The sequence below is a fragment of the Rhopalosiphum padi genome, chromosome 2, assembly GCF_020882245.1.
Source record: "Rhopalosiphum padi isolate XX-2018 chromosome 2, ASM2088224v1, whole genome shotgun sequence".
Taxonomy (NCBI): Eukaryota; Metazoa; Arthropoda; class Insecta; order Hemiptera; family Aphididae; genus Rhopalosiphum; species Rhopalosiphum padi.
Genome location: NC_083598.1, coordinates 45000369 through 45028146, shown reverse-complemented (window position 1 = coordinate 45028146; position 27778 = coordinate 45000369). Strand labels below are relative to the sequence as shown.

At 28.0% G+C, this 27778-nt stretch overlaps 1 protein-coding gene across 4 annotated transcripts in view; it reads left to right on the top strand.

Moving 5' to 3' along the window:
* Positions 1 to 27778, top strand: part of LOC132923469 (solute carrier family 12 member 6) — a 253901-nt gene that overhangs the window by 213329 nt on the left and 12794 nt on the right. For all 4 annotated transcript variants that reach the window (XM_060987485.1, XM_060987487.1, XM_060987486.1 and 1 more), the window contains 2 exons: positions 23860 to 23936; positions 26395 to 26658. In XM_060987485.1, coding sequence (XP_060843468.1) covers positions 23860 to 23936; positions 26395 to 26658 — 341 coding nt within the window. The remainder of the gene's footprint in view (positions 1 to 23859; positions 23937 to 26394; positions 26659 to 27778) is intronic.

Genomic DNA, 27778 nt, shown 5'->3' with positions numbered 1-27778 from the left:
ATTACCTATAGTTTTTTTTATGTTTTTAGTAAAATTTGGGTGATAATAATAAACTTGAACAAATAAAAAAAATCGAAAACGAAAATTGTAAACCGACATACTGCGTCATAAAGAATTTCCGCAGCGTTTAATCGTTTCTCAAAATGCCAAAACAATATGGACGCATATTAAATAATTATTGTATCATGATCATTATTGACATGACATTACCCGTAAAACCACTGTGGTATGGAAAAATAAAATAAAATTAAAATGTATTATAGTATGTTACCGCCTGTATAACAAAATAAGCAATTATTAACGGGCTAGGATTATACGATAAACGTTTATTCACGTAAGCCGTATGAGACGTATTATAATACTATGTAATAGGTTCTGTAACTCCCCGACGATGGGTACCTATTTTCCGGCGGGTTTTATTCAGGCTCCAGACGGATAGAAAATAATATTACGAGTATATACCTATGTGCTTCGTAGTTTCGTCCGACGGCCCCTTTGAAGGCGCACTATTCGAACCGAAATAATAACATTTAATCATCCAAAGGACCTGCATGCACGTAAGGCGACTAACGTCGTTCACACCGTAATTTACCTATATACGCAAATTTATATACCGATATGAGATCTCCGCTAGTACGCGTAGTGCTTACTATACGTAAGTAATATATACATTTCTGCAACGACCGTATATACACTCGAACGGAGATAATTACGTTTTGCAGTTGACACCCTGTGTGCAGATTATGTGGCGCGGCTGCGTTTAATGACGGAAATCCGTCCACCGTATATAATATATTATATGAGAGGGTGATTCCAATTCGCCAAACGTGCTCGCTCCCATTTTTTTCTTTGATATAATGAATTAATTCAAATTCTGGTTTTAGAAATTTTCATATTATAAATCTACTGCGGGACCATGCTTTCAATTGCTTAGATTTTGTATACTGCTAGAAGAGTACCCCGTGGTGATTTGGTCGTTTTCGAACAAAAACCTACCCCTTTTTGCTGTAAAGAATGAAGCAATTTTTTTGAAATGACTGATATGTCTAAAACAAATTTTAAACTAGTAATTTATTAGTGATTTATCTTTGTGTAGTAATGTGATAATAAATCCACGATAATGGGTTTGGATGATAAGGAGGTTATGACAATTTGAAGATTTAAATAATTACTCGTATAATTATTATTATATTAATCTATCAACATTTTATAGTTTGTAAGAATAGTGGGAATATAATAAATACTAGATCCATATTAGATATCATTCTGTTTTATATTTCTGTAAACCCATTTTAAGAACTATTATCCTTTATTTCGTGCATATTAATAAATCAGAAAATAATTGTTCAAATTTTTATTTAGATGCATTAACATTTTTTAAAATAAATCATCTCTTTAATAATATAAAACGTTGTTTCTTATTGGAAAAAAATAATTTGTGTCGCCATAAACTATTCATTAAATGGTATAAAACAATCTAAATAGATAAATGAAAATATAATCTTTGAGTTGGAGTAACAAAAATATTCGAAACACCAGAATTTGAATAAATAAATTTCTAAAGAAAAATGAATGTAAGATGTATTCAATAAAGTTTTTATAATTTTTTGTTGTCATAATTTCGTAAGTCTCTTTGGTTAAAAGATAATATATTTTGAAACAGAGTATTTTGCTGAGGATTTCGAATATTCGGCAAGCATATTGCTACACTACTCGAGAACCCAACGTAATCCCCGCCATTTCTGTCATACGACATTCAAAAAATCCTTCGTTGTACATGCGAGCGTCGTAGGCGTCGATGGAAAAAATTGAAGTTTTCGAAGATAGGAGAATACCCGCATATGTCAGTTTGACTTGATAAAAACGCTTTGTGAATGACAACCTACTCAGAATAAGGATTTGACGTAATGATAATAACAATAATAATATAAAGCCGTCTGGCGAACTGGAGAACTCGTAAACTTTGTGGTAAAGATTCCCTGAAGTACGCGTACCATACCTTACCTACGCTAAACTATAAGTATATTGTATATGGCTAGCAGGGCCATCATTCTTGTTGCAGTAAACTTTGAGTTAGTCCGATTATCGTCTCCGTTTTATTTCGCGGAAAGACGAATAACTGCCGCAAAGTCCCTTTTCGGTCCACTAAATTTCCTAATATAATACCCATTTCTGTTACAACCCCAATCACGCCTCTTCCCGACAACAGTCACTCGGACGGTGTTCGTTATATATATCTTTGGGCAGTTCAACAGCTATACTATAAACGCGCGATGTCAGGCAATATAATATGATGTGTATTTATACTGTATTTTATTTTTATACTCCATCTGTGTATATATAATACTATGCAAAAAGTATTTATCTATCACCAATTCAGTTTAAGTTATTTATTATAGTATAACATAACATGATCATTATTTATAAATCTTACATTATATATCTCATTGAAATGCATGACAGCAGAATTACATTATTTCTCTAAAAATTCTGATCTAAAAAATAATATCGTTTGTCAAACAAATAACAATCTACAATTATTATTTTTAAACATATAAAAACGTATGTATTTAGGAGGAACGGACACAATGTCTAATTATTTGCCCAGTGAACTTTCAAACGGAAACATTATTTTCTTTAAAACGGCAGCCGTTTAAATCAACTGCGTATAAAACCAAAAAACTTCCGTAACATAAAATATAGTGGTTATTTATTTGCAAAACGGTAGTGAGATTGCCCTCGCCACGATAAAATCGTATTTACTACATTTTATACGTATATAGGGTATACGCCGTTACGGATAAGGCGATAACTTGCCGTAAAAACGTACATATTGCATTAAATATTATATCACCCTGTACACTTATTAATACGCGAGCGTATAGTATGACGTATATATAAGTTTGTATCAGAGTGAAAAAACTTAATCTATGTAAAAAAAAAACAGACATTTTAAGTACCTATCGTATATATATATATTATAGTTAATGTATTAACAAACAAACAAAAAAGGTCATTAGTGTATGAAAATATAATTTTATGTGAAACTCGAAGCCCCCAAATCCAAAGGTCTGAATACGCCAATATTTATGGAGTTATATGAAAGACCTGTGCACTGTAATAACACATATAAATATTTTACACCGTTTTATAGTAAAATAACTAGACGACAAAATTCAATATTTTTCTTTTAACTTCAGTCGGTTACCGCGGTTTACTATGAATTGCATCGTCGTTCGTATAAAATACCACCGCGTTTTATAATAATATTATATTATGTGAGACTGTATGTGTAACTAAAATAAATTATTATTCCATAAAATCCCATAAAAAAAATGGTCATTGTGTGGGATCTAACCGTATATACCCGCTCATGTATAAACGCCAAATTGTCTGCGACGTGAGACAGAATCATAGATGTGTTTGCCGTACATAATAATATATTTTAAACATAATCGTGGCTGTGGCATACACAGCGATGTACGCGACGGGATAACATCGGACATCGTGAGGGAGACGACCGCGTAGATTTCATTCGCGCGTGTCCGTTCTAAGATCCGCGAGCCATCCGTTTGTCGTGACCGAGTTTTTCGCGTGGAACAGGTGTTGGGCACGCGGCCAAATAGGAAATCAGCCACGGTGACGTGTTTCTGCAATGTATTTAATAATATTATAATATACTGTGCATAGTCTCGCGCTTAGTGTTTTAAGGCGTTCGATTAAAAAAATTGGTACAGACTATACAGTATGAAGTATAATATTATGATGTGTATTTGTGTGTTTTGCAGGTCGTATATCTCGAATTCGATAATCGTAGAAATTATCGAATAAAACGAGCCGTTTCCGTGGGATTTATTTTTTATTTTTCGTACAAATATATTCAAAATAATGAAACAACTTATATGAAGTAATATTTTGTTTTTTTTAAACATATATATATATTATATATCCCCTTTAAGTAAAGAGAGAGTTATACATTTATGTACATATTTTTTGAATTGTTTACATAATACAACAGGGAGAAAACAAAAATATAATACTTTTTTCAGTATTCCAACAAAATACCGTGTAACCAAAATATCGCCAATAAAATATAACGAAACAAATATAATATCGTAAAGAAATAATACCGGCAGTAAAATATCACTCGGGAAAAAATGTGCAATATAAAATATAGCAGCATGTAATAATAGTGTATATTTATGACTCAAATTTGAGTTATTTAATAGTTGGCGTTCAATATATAAGAATTAATAGATCTTATTAAGATACATATTTTAAAATTAGTAAAAATATTTTTTCTGCTATCTTGTATTTATTATTTTAGAATTATCAAAAATTAAAAATAATTTATGTAATTAACTATTAATTATTAATAAATAATAATTATACTTGAACACGAATTATGTGCGTATACTTTATATATGTTTATTATAATTGTACTAATGCATTTTTTTCTTAAGAATTTTTAAATTAAAAACATATATAGGTACCTATATACTTTAAAAAATGTCTAAACATATTATCTTATATTTATAATAACTAAGGTTTTTTAGATTTTATACATAAAACTTTTTTTTTAGTTTCCATAATGGATCTGTAATATGAAAAATAAGACGAAGATTTTCTGAGAATTTATGACCAAAATATGTATTTATATAATGTACTATGACATTATTTTATACTCGTTTAGACTCTAAAATTATTACAACACAAATCAATTAAGTAAATGTACTATTATCTACCCGTAAAATTGAAAATGGTTTACCGTTCAATAAAATGTACATTATTTTAATCGCGAGTAAGTTGTATAATAATCAAAAAAGAATTCTACAAGGACATAAGGACAAGATACAAAATATTTTTTAAGTCTGTTTCGTACATTTGGTAACACTAAAATTCGTACTATCACAGTTCACAACTGTTATTGCCGTTAAATACGTATTTTGGCGTGCTTTTTAAAACATAAGGCCGTGGTTATTGATAAAAGTATAATGTCTATAATAGCTCGCAATAAAAAAAAAAAATAAAAAAGACAAGATCAAGTCATCGATACAATGTGAAATAATTCAAGGTACGCCTAGAATTCTTTTAAAGAGAGGGAGGGTTTCGGTATTATTTTTCATAAAACGTCTCATATCAGTCTTGTTATTATTATTGTTTTATTTTACGAGTTTTCCTTGTAACGGCGGATGATCTCTAGCGTCGGTGCAAATTAATATTATTATTTAAACATAGTTCTAGGCGTTTTGTTACACCTGCTAGGTCATTTCGACGTCCATAGTATACCTTTATTACACTCGTGTGCCCCGTCTACTCTGTTTTATGCGTGTATATACATAATATATTATATATTTATAATATATTTGTTTTTTTTCTCGTTTCTTGGCAAACCGACGTCGGCGGGTGCTTAGCCGAACTCCATCCGAAATTTCTATCTAAAAATAAAATATGGCCGGCGGGCGTGCAAAATATTTCACGTTTTCTCGCTCCCCCTCACCCTTCACCCCCTCCAAAACTCGTCTAAAATTAACTGTCATTGAAAAACATGAAAGCGGAAAATTACTGTCATCGCCATACAGCCGCGCCGCGTAAAGCGCAATACGCGGGCACGTGCGCGTCCATGTTATAATATGTGCCCGCGCCACGCTACTTACAATATTATATACTATATATAATATAGCTAGGACGACCGCAGTAGGTTATGACGGGAATCGAGTTTTCGATCAAATTCCAGTGTCTGGTCGTTGTTGTTAATATTATAATATTTGTGTAGGTCAGCGGAAGGAGGGGGGATATCCGTTAACACAGAGATGAGTTTGTATGACTACGCCCGGCCCGTTTATATGATAATATAATAATATATTATATAAATGCATTGGTCGGGTCAGACCAGATATATTATTACAATATGCATATAACAATATAAAACCACAACAAACACAAAATGATCAATCAAAAATGCCATGCGTATGATTTAATGTGTGTGTAATGTCTATGTTTGTGAGCTCGTGTGTGCCAATTTAATATCGTTTTAGTCGTAAAATACGAAATTTTAATAGCTATACGATTTTCAATTATCAAATGCATTTCGCGTTAAACGATATAACTATAACGTTATAACTCGCAATTCGGAGTAAAGTTTATTATACTTTTTATACTATATATATACATATATGTTTGTGTTTTCCGTGTCTCTGATCGTTAGTACTGTAATGGAATATTATACATATACATTATTTAAATCTATTTTTTTTAACGACAAATCAATGTTACCGACAATAAAAATATTTTAGTTTTCAAAATGAAAATTGATTTATGACTAATTGTTCGTTATATGTCCTTTCATAATTTAGATGATATTAACCAACTCGATGGACATTTATTTGAAAAATGTATGTTTCGTGATTCCATAATAATATTTGAACAAACATATAACATAACAGCACCATATTTAACAACACTGTAGTTTATTCATTGTTTTGAATTTTAAATGCTGTTGTACATATTATTTTGTTAGTAAATTACAAAAAAAAATTAAAGGGTAAATTTGTGATGCTAAAATGTATTTATTTTTCATAGTTCTATTTTTTTAATTTTAGACATATAAAAAGAGTATTAAACAATAAAAATATGCCCACGCTAGATTTCACATATTATATTAATATTATACATATTACATTATTAAAATAATGTTTTTATACCTTTTAATTTAATTTCTTTAGCATGCATTTTTCAAATCCCTTAAAAACGATTACAATACGATCAGCTTTTTATTAAAAATAATATGATTATAAATTATCTTCAGCGTCAACTAAAATTTGATGTTAGAACTGATAATCAAATTAAAATATTTTGAATTTGTTGAGTTAATTAAAAAAAAAATATTAAAACCTGGAGTGAATTTCCTATTAAGAATATTTCTTTAATAGTTTAATCATTAAAATTTACAATGTATTTAATATATTTATTATTGTATTGACTTTTGAAACATAATTACTATAAATACATAAAATGAACATTAACTTTAATCATAAACATTATACGATTTTATTTACACTCAAAGCAGCAACATCGTATCCGACATACCAAAACATTAACTTAAGTCCCAAATAGCACTTGTTAATGGGTGTTGCACGTTTTAAGATACCGAAAACTTTGACCGTTCATTTAAGATCAACGAAACTTTGTAGAAGTTAGTTTACGCTTTCTCTGCACTATTATACTCGGATTTCGTCTACTTAAAACACGTTAAAATCTTTAAGGTAAGTTAGGTGTAGGTAAAACAGACAATAAAAGGGATTGAATTCCGGAAACAGAACCCCGTAATGCTTACTGTCAAAAAATAAAATGCTTTAACGTGTATAGTGTGATATTGAGATATAAAACTATATCTTAGTGCAAAGTTAAGTGTTGCAACACTTGCCATGGCAGTCCATTAATATTAATGTATCGACGGCTTAATTGACTTTTAAGCCATATATCCAATATAACAAATATCTCATCATAAAAGTCAATATATTTGTATTATTAATTATAGTAATTAGAATAATATTATAATAATTAATAACATTATACGAAATCATTAATCTACTACCCCTAAGTAACAACATATAAACAACGTGATATTTTTATTATAAAACCGTTTTGTTTAGTTTTACTCATCATTCTCATCAATCTGTATCTCTTGAGTATAATATAAATATAATATTATATTTACAGTTAAAATTTAACTTATTATTATAATTATTTGATATGAAAAAGATAGAAAAAAAAAATTCAAATAAAAAAAAAGATACATTAATATGTTTTGTATAATAATTAGTATATAAAATACAATAATATATTTAATGACTAAATAATTAAATCTAAAATAAGTATAGAGCATAATTAAATTAATTATGTTCAAAGTAATAAATATGTGGTGCTTTTTTGTTGTTGTTTCTATTATACACATAAAGCTTATATCGTATGTTCGTATGTAGTTCAAAAACTTTCAAAGTTCAAAGAATTTGATTTGTATACTTTAGATTACTCTGCACTTTGTAGACTTTAAAAGTTTAAAGTAATTATAAAATTGTAAAATAAATTAATTTACCTACATAATAAACATATATATTAGATACGTTTATTTCATTTGGGAAATTATTAAAACGCTCATGACTTCGTATAAAGACATTAGATTTTTATACATAGATATATAAATTTATCTATATTATATATGATTATTATGTTGTGGGTTTACAGTTATATTTTAATACTTTATGAGTCTGTTGGACATTAAATGATATTGTCTTCTTGATTTTAGTATTTTTTTAAAGAGGAATCTACTTAATATAGTTACATAATGATATACAGCTATTTTAATTTCCTAATCCAAACTTAATTATTTAATTTTTTTTATTATTATTATTTCCAATACTTATAAATTCTTATTATTATTAATAATATAATATAATTTTATATAGAATATATATTTAATATCATTTTGAGAAACATTTTTATGTGGTTTTTTTATGTCATAAATAAATATTATAAAAGTGACAACCTAAAATTTATTGTTAAAGTTTTCAAATAAATAATGTAGCAATACAAACCTAGTGAATACACAAGTCGAATTTATTTAGTTTTTCTATAATTTTAAAAGTGATATTAATATTTTTGGTAATCTCAGTGCCACCGATTGATGCTTCGCGATTTATTGTATTATTTAGTAAAAATCCATTAAAATATGTCATGTGAAAAATTATTGCAGTAAACGATAACGTTGATGGATCTTTGATACATTTAACCCTTTACTATAGGAGAAACAATGAATGAATAAAATACGAAATATTTCACCGCTAGTAAAAAAAAACAGGTGCGTGCTTTAAAAAAATCTTTTGTTGCACATTTTAGACACTGAATCAAAATTCAATGCTAAAGTTCATCGTCTTAAATAAATTCAAATTTGATAAGGGTACACTCCATTTTTCAATTAACGAATATATCTAATTAAAGAGCAAATATGATTCTATCAAAACAAAATACAATTCATCTCCAGTTTAAGACGATTACACTAAACTAGTGTCTAGATATGAAAGAACAATGAAAATATGATACACAAAGCTAGAAAATAAATATTGGGGATTCCAAACTTTTGGCTTATTTTCACGGAGATTTAATTATTTTATTTGAAAAACTGTGTAATATGTACTAAGCCTCAGTCATTTGACAAATATTAGTGTTAATCGGATGGAAAAAATATATCGGGTACAATATGAAATTATATTTCGCACCCAACTAATGGTTCACGAATAAAGTATTGCTCTTTAATATTGAATGTCATATCTGTAAAAGAAATGTAATGATCATGAGTGTATCCTATTACTTAATAAAGATAAATTCATATTCGTGAGTACCTAAAGTCTGCGAAATTTATTGAAATTAGAGAAAAACGCAACAGAAAAAATATCAAATGTCAAGTATTAAGACAGTATAGACACTGATCTTTCTTTTAGCAAAAATGTTTATTGTCCATCGCTCTTTAATTTATTTTATTTATTCCACACTTATAAAAACATAACAATATCAAATCTTTTAGGATAACTAAGAATACTACAAAAAAGTGATTGCTAAGGCTATAGAATATTATTTAGACCAGAAATATTTATTTTATTTGTCTAATGGTAATGAAGCAGAAGAGTCCAATTCTTCTGAATAGGCGAATCGCGGATTGATAACTCGTTAAAAATTATCTATGTTAGACAATATGATAGTAATTTTACTATCGAAAACAAAGGTCACACTCTGACAAATGTATATCGTATATATATATTTATAAATAATATCAAATCGCGTGTATGATATGCAATTATTTAATAATTGTAGATACCTATATTGTGTTGAAAAAAAAGATTAAAAACATAATGAAATATGAATGAAATTTTCAAACTTCTGCAATAACACGCACTTTCACTTAACCAACGTGCCAATGACTATCTGTCACGTTGTTTGTACACGCCTGAGTACCTGACATACCTGCTTTCATCATAATTTATAATTATTGTGTAAAAGACCTGCAGCAGCACCACGTGACCGGACAACAGCTGATTGGTCCCATGGGTGTACGTTATAACCACGTTTTCTAACGCAACTCTGCTATGAACCGGCGGAAACTCTTTTGTTAATACATCAGTACATTGTTAAAATGTATCCATTTTTATAATCTTTTTTTATTTGTTTCAAATTTTCCACGAACACGGTCGTCGGTTAACAACGTAAAAACTGCGACTGTTTACGGTACCAATAGTTTTATCTGATATCAAATAAACGTAGGTATAAATGGGAATTCATCGATTTTGCTAGACATTTTTTTATTAATTAAAAAAATACATCTGCGTACTTCACAATTACATATAGTTGATAAACAACGAATTGATACCATTAATTATAAATTGTAAGTTTAACGGAACCAGTACAGAACATGAAAATATAAACTTTCGAACAAATATTATAAACCGTAATTTCAACAATGATTTTTATATTTATTCAGACAATGTATAATATAGTTTAATTTGTTAATTACCTTATATCACTAAAAACTGAAAATTACTCAAAATTAAAAATAAAATTCATAAAAATGTACATGTATAATTATTATTATCTAATTTTTTAATAGTATATTATTTATTAGGTATATTTTAATATTTTATAGATATTAATATATTTAAATTATATACATCTTGAATATATGTACTATATATACCTATATGTACCCTTATACAAACATGAAAAAGTATTTCCAACAATTGAACCTAAGTTTGATATTGCACTAAGTTTAGTTACATAATAAAGTTAAAAAGCAATCACAATGGCCACAGGTAAAAATTGATAGGTAGTGGAACAATAGGTTGTTAAAACTACTTATGTACTAGCAGAATCGATGAGTCCCCTGTATTATTAAAGCGTGTCCCGTCACACACACACACACATACCCTGCATGCGTCTTTTATATGCGGGAACACAATTTTAATTGGAATATTTGAGATTTTTAGTCCAATTTTTAATACGTCGTTTCCCGATTCCGTTTCTGTATAAGCATACGTTTGGCACTAATTTGAGGATAAAGTCACCGCAATTGCATTAATTGGTAGCAAGGTTTTATGATAATGCGTTACGATATTATTTTGTCTGACATGTCTCACGTATTTTAAATTTCGTATAAAATACTTAGTATTCCTCTACAACCACATAAACAGTACGAGTAATCAACACTGTCCGTAGATATATATTTTTACACTATTCAATAGATCAGCTACGGGTATTTTCAACATTTTTAATGCTAGTTTTCAAAACTTTCAGTCTCACTGGCCGTATATTGTATTAAAAATGAGCTTTTTTTAAAACATAACCAAGGCCACATATTACCTGCATTAGATAATCGTCCTTTTTGACGATGTAGGTTGGCAGGGTTTGGCACTCACTTATTTTGCTTCAGCCGAAACGATATCATCGCAACATGTCACATATGATACTTGCAACGGTAATATTATAATATATATATATATATATTATAATATTACTCAGGCGAGTGGGTTTTGGGGTTAAGATTTATTACATAATAATAATATATACGTACTTGTAAACAACGAACCGGAAACGTGCCGATAATAATAATAATTGTTGTACCTACGTATAATAATATACCTCATAATATATTTTATTATTATGGTTGTGACTTGGGCTGGCATGATTTTCCGCAAAAATAACATAGAAAAAGTAATTAAAAAGCCGTTTGCAGTAATAATAATATGACCATCATTTATCGAATTAACCGTGACACGCGGATCCCAAACTTTTTCGGAGACAAAATAGATAAAATTATTATTATTATAATAATAATCGATAACGAGTAAAAGTCTGATGACGATTCACGAACCACGAGCTCGACAAATGGACACTAAACAAAAACAGGTGTGGATTATTATTATGATATGGTACCATTTATTACGATTATCAAAACTGATAAATGACAATATTATTATAGTTGCTACGTCTGTTGTCGACCGTCGACCCAACTCCAGAATTTCGACAAATTTTCACAGCATACCACTCTGTCGGCGTTCTTAATCCAAAGAAGAGAAGTGGCCTTTATTTTATATTTTATATGTACATCTAAACTCTAAACCGATACGATTTGTTTGGTCTCCGGCTGACGTGACGGGCCGTTCAACCCGCGGGGCTTACGCTTCCCAGTTTCGCACGTTTCGCAAACCATACCGCACAAACCCCACGAAGAAGTATATATATTATAACGTCAGATCGTCTAGCTGTACATATTATTTTATAGACATACATACATATGTGTGTGTGTGTGTATATTATATATATAGGTATAGTTTTTATCGGTTAAATGGACTTGCTTCTGTGATAAATCGCACTGGCCACCATGTAATATAATATATTATACGTAATATCGTCCGTGACCGATTTATCAACCACATTGAACACACAAGCCTAGGTGAATTTAGTACCAAAAAAAAAAAAAAAAGAAAGAGAAAAAAATACTGTTTGTATACTAAATATAAAACATAGTATTGTTATATTGATAGTTAATACTACAATCTAGGCAATCGTAAATTTGTGAATACTTTGTATTACAATTATTGTATAGTATAATATTCGACTTATCGGTTAGTAAAAAGATAATAAATAAGTAATCATTCTTCAGGTTAAAAAAAAATCGGGTCTTTGTAATTTATTTTATGATAATTTTTATGGATACTTATTAGCTATTGTAATTAAATTTTATGCAACTATCGTTATTTTCGTTCATATCAGAAAATTTAATATGCTATAGGTACCTATAGTTGTTAATCGTCTGTTATTTATCGTGAATATTTTGTAAGACAACTGCTGCCACGTTTAAAATATTTTATATCAACGGTTCTCAAACTGTGGCACGCGTACCACTAGTGGTACCTAACTAGTGGTACGCAAAAGACTACATAGTGACCGCATAATGACCGTTTTTGGATAATATACCCATACAATTATTTAATTCATATCTTATTTTAAAAAAAATAATAAATAAAAAATAATTATACTGTAATTGTAGTATTTTACTGCCTTAATATTAAAAAAAAATGTATTTAACTGTACACCCTTGGATTTTGGATTGTTCTAGTTTTAGTCATTAGTGGTACGCGACTGATTGATAATATACCTAAGTGATACGTAAAAAAAAGTTTGAGAACCGCTGTTCTATATCAATAGTTGCATGTTGAAAATACATCACTGACATTGTTAGTGTACCAATTATTTTATATAAAAAAAAAATACTTAAGCAAATATTCAATACTATACAAAATATTATACTAATTTTAAATATTCTAAACTTAGATGTTACAAAACATATTATTACAATTAACAAATGTACAAATTCTATTTTTAAAAACAAATATACTAACCACTATGTTGTGCAGTAGGTGTAATGCATATATTTAATTTGAATTCAGTGGTAAAATCATTAAAAACAAAAAACAATTCTGAGCAGACAGTCATGTAATATTATCAAGTATATATCATCAATGATGATTCATCAGTCACCATAATATGTTTCTTGATATTGATATTAAAGTAATTTATTTTACTATTAGGCATTAGCATTACGTTAAGGTTAAGTTGATTTAATTTTTACCGAAAACATTGCATTCATTATACTATAAATATTTAATTATAATAATAGTATATATTTATATAATTTATTATTGTAATTCAATTTTGAGTTAAACCCATTTTAGCATAAAATGCTGTCATTACTAAATAGGTAATAGCTTAAAACTAATTTAAATGTAAATAAAATATAATGATATAAGTACAGTGATATACCTACATAAAAATCCCATAAAAAATATCTTTTTATCACAACAAAATAATTAAAATTGTTATTCTTCGTTTGAATCTTATTTCGTCTATCCAAATTTTATCTTAAAATATCTATATTTTTATTTCAAATAAATTATGCCCATGTATCAATAATATTTTCAAACAGCTTCATAAACAATATATAAAGAACCTTGTATTAAGATTTCAAGCTTATCGACCGATTACAAAATATATTTATAGTAAAAACAACTAAATCAATGCCAATGTCTATAAATAATTCAAAAAGGGTCAAAATATTTTGAAAATTAAACTATGTATAGAAAATGTCAATAGAAACATTTGATAAAATATTTTAGTATCTGTGGTTGTTAGTTTTTAATTAAAACAAGATAAGAAAATCGATTTTGTCAAAAAATAGTTAAAAAATTCCCGTTTTTCCGTATTTTTTCCTCACAATTATTAAGAAAATTACTAAAACATTTTTACGGTTCTAAAAGTACTCACTATATTTACTTTTTATCAAAAGAGATACTAAAGTTGAAAAATGAAGCATTTATTCTACCATAAAAAATGTCTTCAAGTACTTATAAAAAAACACACTCACATATGACTGAAAACCAATACGTTCATCAGTTTGCTCAGAATCTAAAACTAACATTATTGTTTTTTATTTTAAAAAGCTTGAGATTATATCATTAATCATTAATACTTACATACAAATTATTCTTTTTTATATTTACATGCACATTCACACGAAATTTTTAAAAGCAATGAATGTTTTATAATTTATTAAATCTATATCATTGATTAAATATACAATATTTAATCAATGTCTATATACTTAAAAAGTATTACATTACTTTAAAATCACCAAACACTAACTAACTAATGAGGTCATTTTTATCATGCCATGAAACATATTATGTTAATTTTTAAATTTGTAGTACCATTACCTAATAAATATGCTTCAGTTGTATTGCAGATAGGTAGGTACCAAACAAAATTAAATTAACTCGATAAGTTAGCAAAGTTATAGATTAACAGTGGATATATACTACAATTCGTATAGATGTATTAATAATTTATTAAGACTAGCTATAATAATTAAATTATTTTATTTTCCTATTATTTCAATTTTTATAATTTAAAATTTGGAATGACACATTGTACTATGTAGGTGATTTTTAATGTTAAACAATAATAGCTGAATCTTAAGTAAAATATGTGTCGTTCTACTTTTGTTTTTGATTCTAACCTCGGAACATTGCCAACATGTGTTGAGTATTAAGATACTGACAATGAATAGTTATAAGGCTACCTCTATATATAACATGCTTGAACGTCAATCGTTATTTAAACTCTCCAATATCATGTTAAATGGTAATTTCATACTTAAACTATTATTATGAATAATTAATTTTAATTTTTTTAACATTTCAATAAAGCAATTATTATAATAGTTCATTACATAGTAGAAAAGTAGAAACATACTACGATAAAATATTTAAATGTAGGTAAGTAACTATTTACAAATCGAAAGAAAAAATAATACATACTAATTTATTAATGTTTATTTGACATAGGTAAAAATACAATTTTAATAATATTTCTTTGTTTTACCTTAAATTTATGATCGCACAATAAGTTATAGATCTAAATATCTTTTAATAGGTGCATATATTATCGCTATCAAACATATTTAACTATTTCCTCTTGGTAGCCTAACAATTTGATTTTGGTCTTATTAAAATAATAGCTCGATGTTTATGCTTACATACTCACCATAACGAATAATTTCCGTTAGTCTCTGATTGGATTGATTAAACATTCTATTAATAAGATATTGTTATACCTAATACGACGTCGGTTAAACAAAATTTAATGTTACTATACGTTTATTGAATAACTTTATTATTGAGTAACTTATCGTCATAAAACAGTTTGAGTTACATTACAAAAAAAAAAAACAATATATACGTATTTTTTAGAAAATAATTAAATTGTATATGAAAATATCAAATAACAGTTTTTAGTTCAGCTATAATGATTTTCTATCCTAATTTTGTTTATTTGTACTAAATTATAAATTAATTTTACTTAAAAGTTAGTATAAAAAATTAAAAAGCGTTTTGTACTTAATTACTGAAAGTTCTTGAAAAATGTTAATGACGTGGAAGATAATATACTTTCATCGACGATATTATGAAGTTAATGATTATTTATATCTAATACTTGTGGGTTTTGTATTTAACTATTATAATAAAAAGCTTGATGTAATATCCAAAATAGATTTTTAAACACAATTCATTTTTAAAGAATAATAATAAATAATACTGGAATATTTATTAGTTAATAATATAATATTTGAAAAAACTATTGTCATAATAATAAAATGTGTTCCTACTTTAATAAAAAATCTTGTCATTGTATAATAACTAATTGCTTGTCTTCTTTTTCCAACACCACAGTTGTATCTGATTACTGATTAGTAGGACATTGCAATGGATGCGATTTACTAGTTTAGAGGTAACAGATATATATGATAAGAAAAACGTGCGAGACAATGGAAAATAATTAATTTTTTGCTAACAAAGTTATAACTTTAATGAAGAAGAGAGACCAAACGCGCTTTGACGATGAACAAACAGTCGTCCCTATAACAATCGTTGAATAATTCATTCAACGTGGGGAGGCCGGTGAATTAAGGATTAATTAAGGGACTTTTTTGTATTTCTCTTTTCCATAGTTTTTTTCATTTATAACAAAAAAAAATTTCATAAAGAACTTGAAACAGGTAAAAGGTGAGGAAAAGAAAGACAAAAAACATTATAGGCACTGGTATTATAATAGCGATTGCGTAAAACATTCAAGCCGCCAGCAGTTATGTTATTATTTGTCTTTCATCACGAACACAAAATAATAGCACTAAGTTAACTTTTTCAGAATAGCAAAGCCTGGTTAACTTACCATTGTATATTTTTTGGTTTTATTTTAAGTGAAAACACCGTATGCATTGTATGGTAGGTATATTTTGAAGTTACCCTCGAGAACTTGTGTTATTTGCATCACATAAAGTGGAAAAATACCATTTGCCTTTTTATGAAATCAACAAATTTTATTGTGAGGTACCTACCTACGTTCTTAGCAAGTGCCTCAATAACCATCAATGCGAACGAGACCTACGCTCTGTCAAGAGGTCCCTATATTTTATTATACATTTAATACATTCACAGACTAATTTTAATCTAAATTATAGAATCAATTATCTGTTATACCTACCGTCTTTGTCTAAGATAAGAGTGTAGATCATATTAATATGATCCTTATATCATATACTTTATAGGCACAATAAACATCTTGAAATCAAAATATCTAGTTGTCACATACAATATACTATACTGTTCTAGAAATATATTAAATATTCATATAAATTTGCATTACACCTTTAAGATAAAAAAAAAAATCGGCTGAATCGTTAAATGGATATTAATATATCAATACTTATAATATAATACATGTAACAATCTTATAATAATAAACAAAAATTAACGGAGCCAAGGTCTATATCGTGTAAATTTTTTATGTCTGGGTACTGTCGTACGTCTATAAATTATAGTGTTATAATATTATTCAAGCAGATTTAAAAATTAAATCTTAGTCCAATAGGTGAACACAGTTTTATATATTTATCTTGATCTTGACTACGATATAGTCTTCTAGACAAGCCAACGTGATTGTCACAGATCGGTAGAATCGGCACACCAAACACACGTGATCTGCATACAAGTGGTTCATATTTCCCTGAGGAACAATAGTTGTTTTTTCTGGAGGAACCGTTTCAAACGAATGTCTACTTTCGAAAGCTCGTCCCCGATGATGGGCTTTACGCGTTCGTCGGTGATTTGACCCCGAGATTTTTTTAAACAAGCACACAACGCGTTCATCCAGCACAGCAATGGTTACCCGGGTTTCTGCGAGGAGACCCTTTTTGTTTAATGGAACAAAAAAAAAAATAAATAAATAACAAAAAATAAAAGTAATAAATCTATTGAAGGGAAGCCCTTGATGTTTAAACACAACGAAGGAGGATTGGAGAAGGGCGTTCGTATGAGCTGCCGTTATTTACGATCCCGGAACCCCGTAGATTTTCCGGCGTGTCCCGAAAAAAAGTTCTATTTCACGGTCGCTTAGAATGAAAAAAATACTCAAAAAACTTTCTTTGTAGAAAAATATAAAACTCATATTGTACGTACCATATAAATACCTACATATTCACTGGATACGGCTGAACAATTTTCGATAGTATAGTCTATATTATAGAGTATGAAAAAATGTCAACTGCAGTTAAATTAAATAAACAATAAATCGTATAAATTTTAAGAGGATGGAATGCAAGTAATTACTATTAACTATACTTTGTATTCTGTGTAAGGTATCCATTACCGATTGACTATTATTTTTTTGTGATTTATATTTATTACTATTATTATTTTCTTCTGTGAAAAATTGTAAGTGAAACGTATATTCAAAACATTTCATAATATAGAACCCTTGCAAATCAAATAGTATTTTAAGATTTTTGTAATTATTTTTTAAGCCTAATAAAAAGCTGCCGATTACCATAAATATTGTAGATATTTCAGCAAATGATTAAAGCTCAAACTTTAAACATTCAAAATTGTTTGTTTTATATGTATGGCTTATTAGTTATTATTATAATTAAATTTACTTAAATATCACATCATAATTATAAGGACATATCCAGTGTCGAAGTGGTCGGAGTGATCTATATCTGATTTGTTTTAATATATATATATATATATATATATATATATATATATATATATATATATATAATATTATAAATAAATGCAGAAGTATATATAATAAGTGCAAATGGACGTTTTGAATATTCATTAATTAAAATATAGTATAATATAAAGGTTTATTTTTTGTACATATGAAAGTTAATGAGATTGTAATTATAATAATTTAAAAGCGTGAAAAAGTAATATGTTGCAAAAAGATTCTTTATTACAAAGAGTCTTTACTCTTTATATTATATAGTTGTCCTTTCATATGTAATAAGCGCATTAAAAATATTGATTTTTTTCCATCGAGATGCGTAAGCACAAAGTGGATATTTTGAGGTTTACTTTAAAGGTCAGTCGAATTAACTGTACATTGAAATTTACACATCCAAATCATTTGCTGAAAATACAAAAAAATAATTAAAAGAGATATTTTTTTTTAATTAACATATTGATTTGTTACAGTGAAATGACGTATGGTATAATTTTAGAAAGGAATTTTTTTTTATACTACAAGTATTACATTGTACTAAAGCTATGACAAGAATTAAATCAAGAAATTTAACGTTAAAATAACTTCCAACAAAGTTTGACTTTTAAAGAACAAAATGTATTTAAAAAAATATTTTCTATTCAAATATTTTTATTATAATATTTTATGAAAAAAAAACTTTCGAATACATTTTATTTCAATACACAGTACCTAAAACTTTAGGACGGGTATAACGTTTAGAAAAATTCAAGAGAAAATGCAATACGTACAAATGAATTACTAATTATTAAGAAAACTAGAATTAAAAATTTAGAATTTGGGTGGCTAACTTTGCGGGCCTATATAATACGCGTGTAGGTTAATGGAAGGGGTTCTGAATCGACAAGGGTAAAAATTGCATTTATAACATGGGTATAGACTATAGATTAATAATTAATAGTAACCTTCAGTAAGGCATTTATAATCTAATAGGCTTTCTATAATCCATCCTTGACGTGTATACAATTCCAAGGTATCTATATAAAAATATATAATAGACGGTTTGTACATATATATATATATATATACGATGGCGGTGGTTGTAAACAAATAGCAGTGCACTATAAATATGACCCGCGACCGTAGACTACCCAACAATAAAACGTCCAATTTTTCAAATATAATTTTATGGTAAAATAAACGAAAATACGGGAAACGTGAACTGCATTTTGAATATTTATTACATCCATCGTATAATATATATCTATATACATAGAGTATATTATTCTGTTTGAAAAGTGTTATTTTTGCTCTGTTTTATCGCTACTGGTGCTCTCATCATTACATTCCGAATGATTGTACACGATAAAAACAAATCGGAAGAATATAATATTTAATTTTGTTTTGTACACATATATTAAAAATATTGTACGTTTGTGAATTGCCAAAGTCGAAGACACGACAAACATCGGACTCTCGAATTACCATCGAGGGACGTTACATAATTTATTTGTACGTCGTTTACCTGCATGCATAGTAATAAAATATCATAAACATGCACAGTCGCCGTGCAAACGATTTCAGTTAGGGCCACCACCACCCTCGATAATAATTAACTACCCCACATAGACTTCGACCTCTCTTACTCAGTATAGTATAATAATAATAATAATATTGATGTAAATAATAATGATGATAATAATAATAATAGATGTTTCACATATACGTATGCATATATATATATATATTATATATAATATGTATATTGTATATTCTATAATTCATATAGACTACTATAAAATATGAATGTACCATCGTCGTCATTAACGGCGATAATAAATTTCAAAAGCGCGTGAACGTCAGTGCGACGGTGGACATAATATATTGGGGGCGACTGGGAGTAATGGGGATCCCCAAAGCTTTTTATTTTTATATAGTTTATTTTTTGTATTCCGTTCGCCTTTGCGTCCTTCGGTTGGTTGTTTGGAGTCGTGCTCAACTCCCACAAGCATCGGATATTATGTTTTCTCACATTTTCGGGTAGTTTTTATTATTTTTCGGGATATTTTATCACTTTCTACGTGTCTACACTCTGTCAATTTAATATAATTATAATAAGTGGGCCGAGGGATTTTCACTCGTTTTACGCGATATTTCGTAATATTTATTTATGAGTGAAATATTAATATTTATGTATTTGTCGTGACTATTGCCGGCGCAACTGGATGGAATCGCGTGTCTTCTTAAATCCCACCTATCCATGATATTTCCCACCAAACGGAGTTCGTTACGACAAGCATTACTAATCCAATGGAAATTGGTGATCCGTGATTGCATTGGAGGGGAAGAGGGCGTGTAACACGCATAGCACGAACCTGACGTCAATTCCGTCGGTATGTGGTCGTAACGCCCACTCCCGATTGCAGTCATCCAGAGACGGCGTATGGTCGTCCGACCCAATACGAGGTTTGGTGTAGTACTATCACCGAAAAAAAAAACTTAAAAGTACTCGTCTCATTTTGCGAGCGAAATAAAACCAAACGTATGAGGAAGCTGGCCAAGGTCAATAGACGTGTGTAATTTATTCAAACGATATGACGTGTAACGATGAGTATGGTTTTTTAAAACGGTGCGCCGTCGATATTTATTTTTTTGGGAGAAGGGATTTAATACTGTTGTTTTAATGTATAACCACAACGATGTTAGCGAAAGATGCATTGAACGGCGATCGTCCCTCAAATCTTCAAAAGTTTGTCTATACATAATCCATATCTATATCTGTTTTGCGTTTCGCGTTGAATTCCGTTAATAACAATAGTCGGATTAGTGACAAACGATTAGTAGGTATGGTAATAATAATTTATGTGGGCTAGTCAGTTTACAACGAGCTCTGCAGAACTAAAACGCTCGATTCTGACGGTTTTTAAATGTTCGCCGACTGAAGTGTAGGTATTATAGGTACAGCGATACCACGTCCGCATACTCCAAGGACGAAATAGTTAATGCTGATCGCATTTCACGTTCACAACGACGTGTAAACAAAATCGCAACGTTTCGGTTTAATTGGTATAATTACAAAATTAATAGCATCGCGCTAACAAAAGAAAATTAATTAAATCATTGCCAATAATAATGCTTAGCGATTGATCAACATAGTTCGACGAAATACTGAATGCAAGGGCAATTAAAATATATTTACATACACGCGATAAGACCGTTATAATTCCTGCTGTTGACATCACATTTGTACCGACTATAATAACCGTCAAAAAATATTTATAATATTTCGTGAACTCATGCTATAGTGATTTATTGTTCAACTTTGACATATGAGTATTATATCTATACGGTTCTCTCGATTTTAGAAAATAATCGTAAAAATGTTTGGAAACGTTTACATAATACGATATACCTACGTATATTATATTTTGTTTGCATAATCTCGAGGATAGGTTATTACTACTTATGTCTAGCCACAGTTTTCAAGCGTATAATTGAATACTAGAACGCAGTTGCAGTGTAATAAAAAAACGAAAATGTTGGTAATTTGTCAAAAAATAAACATGCACTAACGGATATACTTGATATGCTACCAAGGGCAAGCATATGGAACTATAATACCACAATATTTTTTTAATTGAGGAATCGTTTACACTTTACTTTCATACGAGTCTATTATTGTTTCAATTGTATTAAACTCTGTCGTAAATATAAATATATTAACATTTTCTGAACTACAGACAAAATGTTATTTAATAAATTATTTTAATATAATAATTTTAGTTGAAAAGTTTATGTCAAATATTTAAACTAATTAGACTTAATGATTAATTATTGACGCATTTTCGTCCTAATGACAAAACTTTTGGAACAATTTATTTTGTTTATAAGTTTTTAAATAGATATTTTTATTCCTTGGAAACTAAATGATTTTACATAATTTATAGTGTATTTTAATTTACTGTAATGAGTATTTAATGTGTTTAATTTTCACATTAAACTCTTTATTTAATAAATCAACTTTATATAACTAAATTTTACTTCTACTTTCTGCACTATTATAATTATTTTAAGTCGTGTAGTTTCAATTTTTTATAATCGATACTAATAAGTATATTAAAATTAAAATATTTATTATAAAATTTATAAAATATTTGTTATAAAACTTAAAAAATTTTATATCGTTTTTCTTCTTTACAACAAAAATCAATCTATAGCTAGAAAACAGACCACTTGTTTTTTATTTAACACATTAGATACGAATGCATTTTTGACTTACTTGATATTTGAGTGTGTCCATACTCCATAGGGTTATCGTTTGGATATTTGTTAATCTTTTTCTCGTTGTTTTGTTTATTGTTAATTTATTTATATATATTTTTTATCTATTTGGTAATCAGCTGACAGTAATTGGTATTTTTATGTGAATTGTAGTGAGGGAAGAGTTGCAGTAAAAATAAATACAAATAATAAATGTAAAAAGCCTTTTTTGTCCCTAGTTTTAAAAAAATACCGTTCGTTATATTTTTATTAAAGTGCAAATCAATAGAACCGCTTCCACTGTCCTTCACTCCCTAACCACAATAATGGGCATTGCAAAAATGGGTCAGGGCACAAATGAAGATTTCCCAGCTCTCACTTGAATGGCTTAAATCGATGGACCGCGGGTGTAGTATTTTTTTACTAAGTACCTAACTGATAAATAAAAGTTTGGTTTGTACATTATTGAAATACATATTTTAAACACATGTCATGTGGTCTTGGAGATCCTAACTCTACAATAGTTTAACTATCTTATAGTTTTCTAATTGTGTAAAATAGTCAATATGTTTTTTTATTTCTAATAAGGTTCAGCATAATATTATGTATAATCGTTTTGATATTATTTAATTTAAATTTTCAACATTATTTTATTAAAATGATAAAATTTTAACTGTTTGAACCATACAAAATTATTATAAAGTATTTATACATAATACTAATATATTATTCTTATTCAAATAGTAATATATATTATCATATATTATCATATTGTGATTATCATAAGTAGCATTTAATTATTTTTATGTTATACTTAGATTTCGTAATTTATTGATACGATATAATTTCACTTTTTTATATCAATCTTTATATCTTTTTATTATATAATTATTATATTACATTTTTAATTACTTGTTCCATAAAAAATAATAATAATTTTATTTACAGGTGATGTTAAAGATGAAACGTACTCGTCCGAAAACAATAGAAACTCTGGTTATGAAACGAATTTATACCTCTATTCTGTAAGTATTATTAAAACAAATTAAATATTCTAGTAAAATCCTGAAATGCATTTTAAAATAATATACCTCTTTTTTGTACAATTGAACGTAAAAAAAATTTAGTAGTTTAACAGTACTAAATCTGATAATATAATTGTTGGAAAACTTCCAAAAGAAATTAATTAGTTTTTAAAGGGATACTGTCTGAAACTGGGCTATAATGCTAAATTGTATATGTCTCAATAAATATAAAAAAACTACAATGAAAATAGTGGATTAAATAAATATAACTTTTTTTGTGTGGAAATTGATCAAATATTATTATAACTCCTTAAAAAAAACTTAGAATCACAGAAATAAAATAATATTGACTTAAATAAGTCTTTATAAGCACTTTATTATTTTATTTATCGTGTATTCCTGTCGTTTATAAACTATATCATTTTAAAATTTAGATTAAGTACCATATTATTAAGCCTTCTATTTTGTAGTACTAGTACGTGTAATATGTTATTCATTACGAAATATATAGAGACGTGATTGACAAGCAAATAATAATAATATATTACTCGTATTAACATTATAATTACACAAAATGCATGAAATCTCTTATATTTGGTGTTCATACAAAGTTTATGAATACTCATTGAGAGTAAGATAATATTAACCAAATAAGTACAATGCCACCAAAATTATTTACCTTTACACATTAAAAAAATTTACGTTGTATTTTAAAATATAAAGGGATTATTAAATTATATAGGTAATTATTATTTATCTGCTACTTTGAAGACTTAAATTTTACTTCTTTTTACAAATCTCAAACAATTAATATAGATACCTTCAACAATAGTTAGTAATGTTGTTACTTTAATTTATTAGATAGAAAAAGTTGTTTCTATTGCCAAAAACCGTAATAACCCAACACTTAGAAGTCATATTTCAAGGTTTGGACAGGCTTACTCCTTTTTATTGTCTTTTTATTTTATATTTTTAAATTCTATTTTTAAAATTTATATGACACCTCGAATATTATAACTAGATCACGATTTAAAACTGTTTGTTAAATTTTCGTGAATATTTCGTACCTATCCATTTAGAAATTTAGAATACAAGAGGCTGGACTAACCCTTAGTATAAAAATTATGTCTCATAGGTATTGAAAATGTCATATCCTTAATCATAATGTATTTTTTATTTTTTTTATAGAACAAAACTAAGTAATATTTTAAATTTATATTGTACGAAGATAAATATAATACAATATAATGTTCTTTTTTTCTTTGTTAGTATTTTTATACAATTAAATAATTTAAGCATTAATTTATTAGCATTAAACCGAATTTAAACATTTTTATTAATATTTAAAATGTAATCGTTGTACGGGGCTTACTTATTTTATAAGTTTTTCAGTTTACATTTACCTTTAACCATATTATAGTTCTATAGATATCAAATAATTAAATATTAACGGAATTTAGACAGTTTAAAATAATATTTAGGTAATACGTTTCATACAATTCTGGTTACTCCAAATTTTATGAATTCCACATTTCATGATAACTGAATATCAGAAATAATAATATAAACTTCTGTGAAGTGTCTCATCTCTTTACGTACTCAAATTAAATTTTTAATATGATCTTCCACGGATATTAGAAACTGAACTAAATCGAATGGTCTTAACACCCTACTCATAATTCCTCGTATTATTACAGAACGACTGACGCAATTATTATTATTTAAAAATGATAAATGTAATGTACCTACAATCCGTATATAATATACAATAATATTATAAATTATTACTGTACCGAATAAAATACAGATTTATGATTATCGTGAACATGGAAGACGTCACACCCACATACTCCTATTTACAAGCAAATGACATGGACAATTTACATTCAGCAGTTCACGTTTACCTTCTCCAGTTTAAATGGTGAATTAAATTAAGAAGTATTACTTAGGAGTAATAATATTTTCTATGTTTGCACCTCTGCATTTATTTAATTTATTATTCTAATTTTTGTTTTTGAGTGAGTAATGAACTAATGAATATTTAAAATATTGCAATTTAAAAATGATTTTAACGCGTTTAAAAATTAAAATTGTTATCTAAAAAATCGTCGTAAGACAAACGACTTTTTTGTCTTAAATTTGATAACAAGTCAATTCACATTAATATTAAAACTATTGATGTTAAACGTAAACTGGTGAATGTAAATTTTCTATGTAATGCAGTTATATATATAAAAACAGTTAATATCTCTAATAAGTTTTTGGACCATTGAAATGAAATTAAAAGATACAAAATTGGTACATAATATAATACAAAAATTATTTTTAAAAATGTAATCTGATACAGTCAGCCCAATCAGCTAGTTATATCATAGATGGTCGGATAGACTGCGATAGTACAAAAACACTAATATTATGACTTAACAAGTTTTATCATCGTGTACCTGACTGATTGCAGGATGAAATGGATGACCGGCCGCGGGTGCCCACTTTCCTCAACTCGATCGCCGATTACTCGAACACCATCCCGAATTTGGCGGAGTCTGACACTAAGTCAACCACTGCCAAACAGGGATCGTCCAGGATGGGCACGCTGGTCGGCGTCTACCTGCCGTGCGTACAGAACATCTTCGGAGTCATTTTGTTCATTCGGCTATCGTGGGTTGTCGGCACGGCAGGCGTCGTCTACGGGTTTGGAATCGTGTTCACCTGTTGCTGCGTGGTAAGTCTAATATATTATGTATAAAAATAAATATTAAATACAATGACACCAACAATAATAACAACACAACAATAGAATTATGGCCCAAATAACTTATCATTGAATATGATTACTAATTATCACTCGCTTTCCATTTCAAACTCATAACATTATCAGCTGACTTCACGATTCTCGCATTAGTCTCACTAGAAACATTGCTCTCTTTTGTACATAACTCTATTTTCCTCTGAATATTTGGCCAACTACCTTAATATTTTTGTCTCCGCAGCAATAACACTTCATAGTTTTTTTCCCAATATTTTATAGACACCTATCTCATTACCGATTTATTTTTATTATGTAAGTATGTATTATAAACATCTGATATACTCGATATTAAATTTAAAAACACAGTAGTTATTCTTTATAATATTCCATTGGACAACCACTTGTTATATTATACCTAATTAATAAATATTATATATACTACAGGGGTAGCCAACAAAATTGAAACCGTCTTATTTAATATTGACATTGTTATCGCATGGATTAAATTCAAATTTTATTACACAACAAATTAAAAAGTTAGTTGTGATTTTAAAACTTTTTTAATCATATATGACAACATAATATATTAATTTTAACTTGAATAATATTTTATTGTGAATATTACATAATAATGTAAATCGCACGTTATGTTAAAATTTTTAAGTAATGAATTTTAACGAACTATAGGGTACAACAAAAATATGTTTAGAAATTGTTCATAGTTTGCATAATTTTATTCTTTTTTTTATTTTTATTTGCCGGTATTCATTCATTTGACTGCGATTCATTTTAGTTTTCAAGCGAACGGTTTTTTAAATGCTACAATATTACAGTCAAACAAAACAGCTGGTATTCTGCTTATTCAAATACGCAAGCTGGTCTGACCACTGTTTTGTATTGTTAACGATCAATTAACGAGCTTTTTTGTAGCCATTAAAATCCCCTACCCCATCAGTCATTTTACGAAAAGTATACTTACCACCAGCACGTGCTCGTTAAACGTAAATGAGAGGAACGTTATAGCCGTTTTGGTTAAAATTTCATTTCTACCCGTGTGCATTATTATAGCTAAAAAATAGGTCACTCATAAACG